This window comes from Chelonoidis abingdonii, chromosome 6 (assembly GCF_003597395.2).
Source record: "Chelonoidis abingdonii isolate Lonesome George chromosome 6, CheloAbing_2.0, whole genome shotgun sequence".
NCBI lineage: Eukaryota > Metazoa > Chordata > Testudines > Testudinidae > Chelonoidis > Chelonoidis abingdonii.
This window is the reverse complement of record NC_133774.1, coordinates 125,251,988-125,253,943: the sequence shown is the minus strand read 5'-3', so window position 1 is coordinate 125,253,943 and position 1,956 is coordinate 125,251,988. Positions and strand designations below refer to the sequence as shown.

At 47.3% G+C, this 1,956-nt stretch overlaps 1 protein-coding gene across 1 annotated transcript in view; it reads left to right on the top strand.

Annotated features, from left to right (window-relative positions):
- Window positions 1-1,179, top strand: part of MRPL50 (mitochondrial ribosomal protein L50) — a 1,718-nt gene extending 539 nt beyond the window's left edge. Inside the window, exon 2 of the mRNA XM_032770214.2 lies at window positions 594-1,179. Coding sequence (XP_032626105.1) covers window positions 594-984 — 391 coding nt within the window. The 3' untranslated portion in view covers window positions 985-1,179. The remainder of the gene's footprint in view (window positions 1-593) is intronic.
- The last annotated feature ends 777 nt before the right edge of the window (window positions 1,180-1,956 follow it).

Here is a 1,956-nt window from a genome sequence, read left to right as displayed (position 1 = left end):
CTCACCTACCCTCGGCTTGTGCTGCGGACTCAGGGCTCGTCTGCGCTGCCGCACGGCCGACAAAACTGGTGTCTGTCAGGGGTACTGTGTCGACACACCCTGGCCGCTGAAAGCTGCGTAGTGTAGACGAGCCCTCATCTGTAGGCTCCAAGGGCAGCGTGGACCTACCCGCAGGGCCTGGCTGCCCACAGCAGCTACGCTGGCACGGCACCCCACCTGAGGCCTCACGCAGGTGCTGTGAAAGTGCAATTTTCTGCTGTTAGGAAGCAACAGCAGGACAGGAGTGAAGCACCTCCTGGCCTGTTTGACTGGCAGGGGTACTTGCTCGGTGAATATTATTGAAGGTGGCGTTCTAGAAAAAGCTGGGAACTAGGCTCAGCGTGCTAATGTTTGTATTGAGTGTATAGGCAAATCAGCAAAGGAAAGGGCGTGCTCTGTCTTCAGTGCAGGCATGTGTAAAAGCTATCAAATTATGGTAGTGAAACCAAAAAGGAGTGTGAATGGGAGGAGGCGGGGAATCTAACCTAAATGGAAAAGGACACTTCAATTCAATAGCAGCTGGGAGATTTAAAATACTTCCTTCTGATTAACAGGAAGAAGGTGAGAGAACCAGAGGTGGTTGAAACAGCTGTTCCAGTGAAAGATCCACCCATCCTGGTCTGTCCCCCACCACGCAGTAGAAAGTACCTTCCCCCAGAGGATCTCCAGAGTCGTCTTGAGTCTCATGTCAGGGAAATCTTTGGACCTTCTCTCTCTGAGGACTGGCAGAAGGCCTCACTAAAAGAAAGCAAGTTAAAGTATCGCCTGCTGGCTCAACTGGCTGCAGAACTAGGCCATGCGGTCCCCAGTTCGCGACTCCACCAAATGTGCACTGCTGGGGATGTCTTAGCTTTCTACAGTACGCAGGTCAAAGATGCCTCAAAATTTGATGAGCTATGTACTGCAGAGCTGCCCTCAAACCTGAAGATTATGTGGGAACACTGAGTCATGCCAGTCTGGGGTGATGTCTAGGTGAGATTCATCATGGTGATAGTCTACACGTCATATACGCCTTTGGGAGTTCATTTAAATGTCTTCAGATTTCAAGGACACTGCTTACGGCTTAAAAAATAAAAAAAGCAGCTTTTGTTATGATGCAACAGTGACAGCTGGTCAGTAAAGAGAACATCGTTTGTATCCCGTCTATTCCAGGCCATGCTCCTTATTTAAGGGTACAACAACACTGCAAAACAAACAAAACTAGCAGATAATTTCAGAGACTGGGTCAGCTGGCTCAGACTCAGGGCTGCGTGTCTCTTTTGCTGTGTTGACATACCCTATGAGTAATAGAGATTGAGGATGGACAAAGGGCACTGATCCTTGCATCGCTGTAAACGTTATTACTGGAATCGGTATTGCATAATGGGGTTTTGTGACCTTGCCATATACATGATGTAGAGAGAGGCTGATATTGAGGGAATTTGTCAGAGTTATTCATGTCTGCTGGAGCTAACAGATCGTGGAGGAGGGGTGGGGAAAGTCACCCTTTCCCTTTCTCCAGTGTATCTTGTAACAGTCAGCCTTCTCTGGATGGGATGGAAATGTAGATCCTATCAGCAATAGCACAATGAAAAGCAATTCCAGAGGCACAGTCCTCAAATCCATTAGGTGTAGGGTGTTTAGATTACAAATTGGCTGCTCTTGAAAAAACTGCCCTGGATGTACCAAAACAAACTGAACTGGTTGCTTTTAGACAGTGAGCTGTAGGCTAACTCAAAACAACCATTGTCTTAACATTTTCAGGTATCACCAAGATTCAATATAGCTATTACATTTCCTAGTTAAGGGCCCCCACTATATGCTAGGAAACTGAGTTCTGGTCCCTTCGGTGGTTGGTTATTACAGTTCTCTCTATTCAGAAGTTTTCCTTACCACAGTGTAAGTGTGTCTCCAATAGTTAGAGTCAGCAGGGGTAGA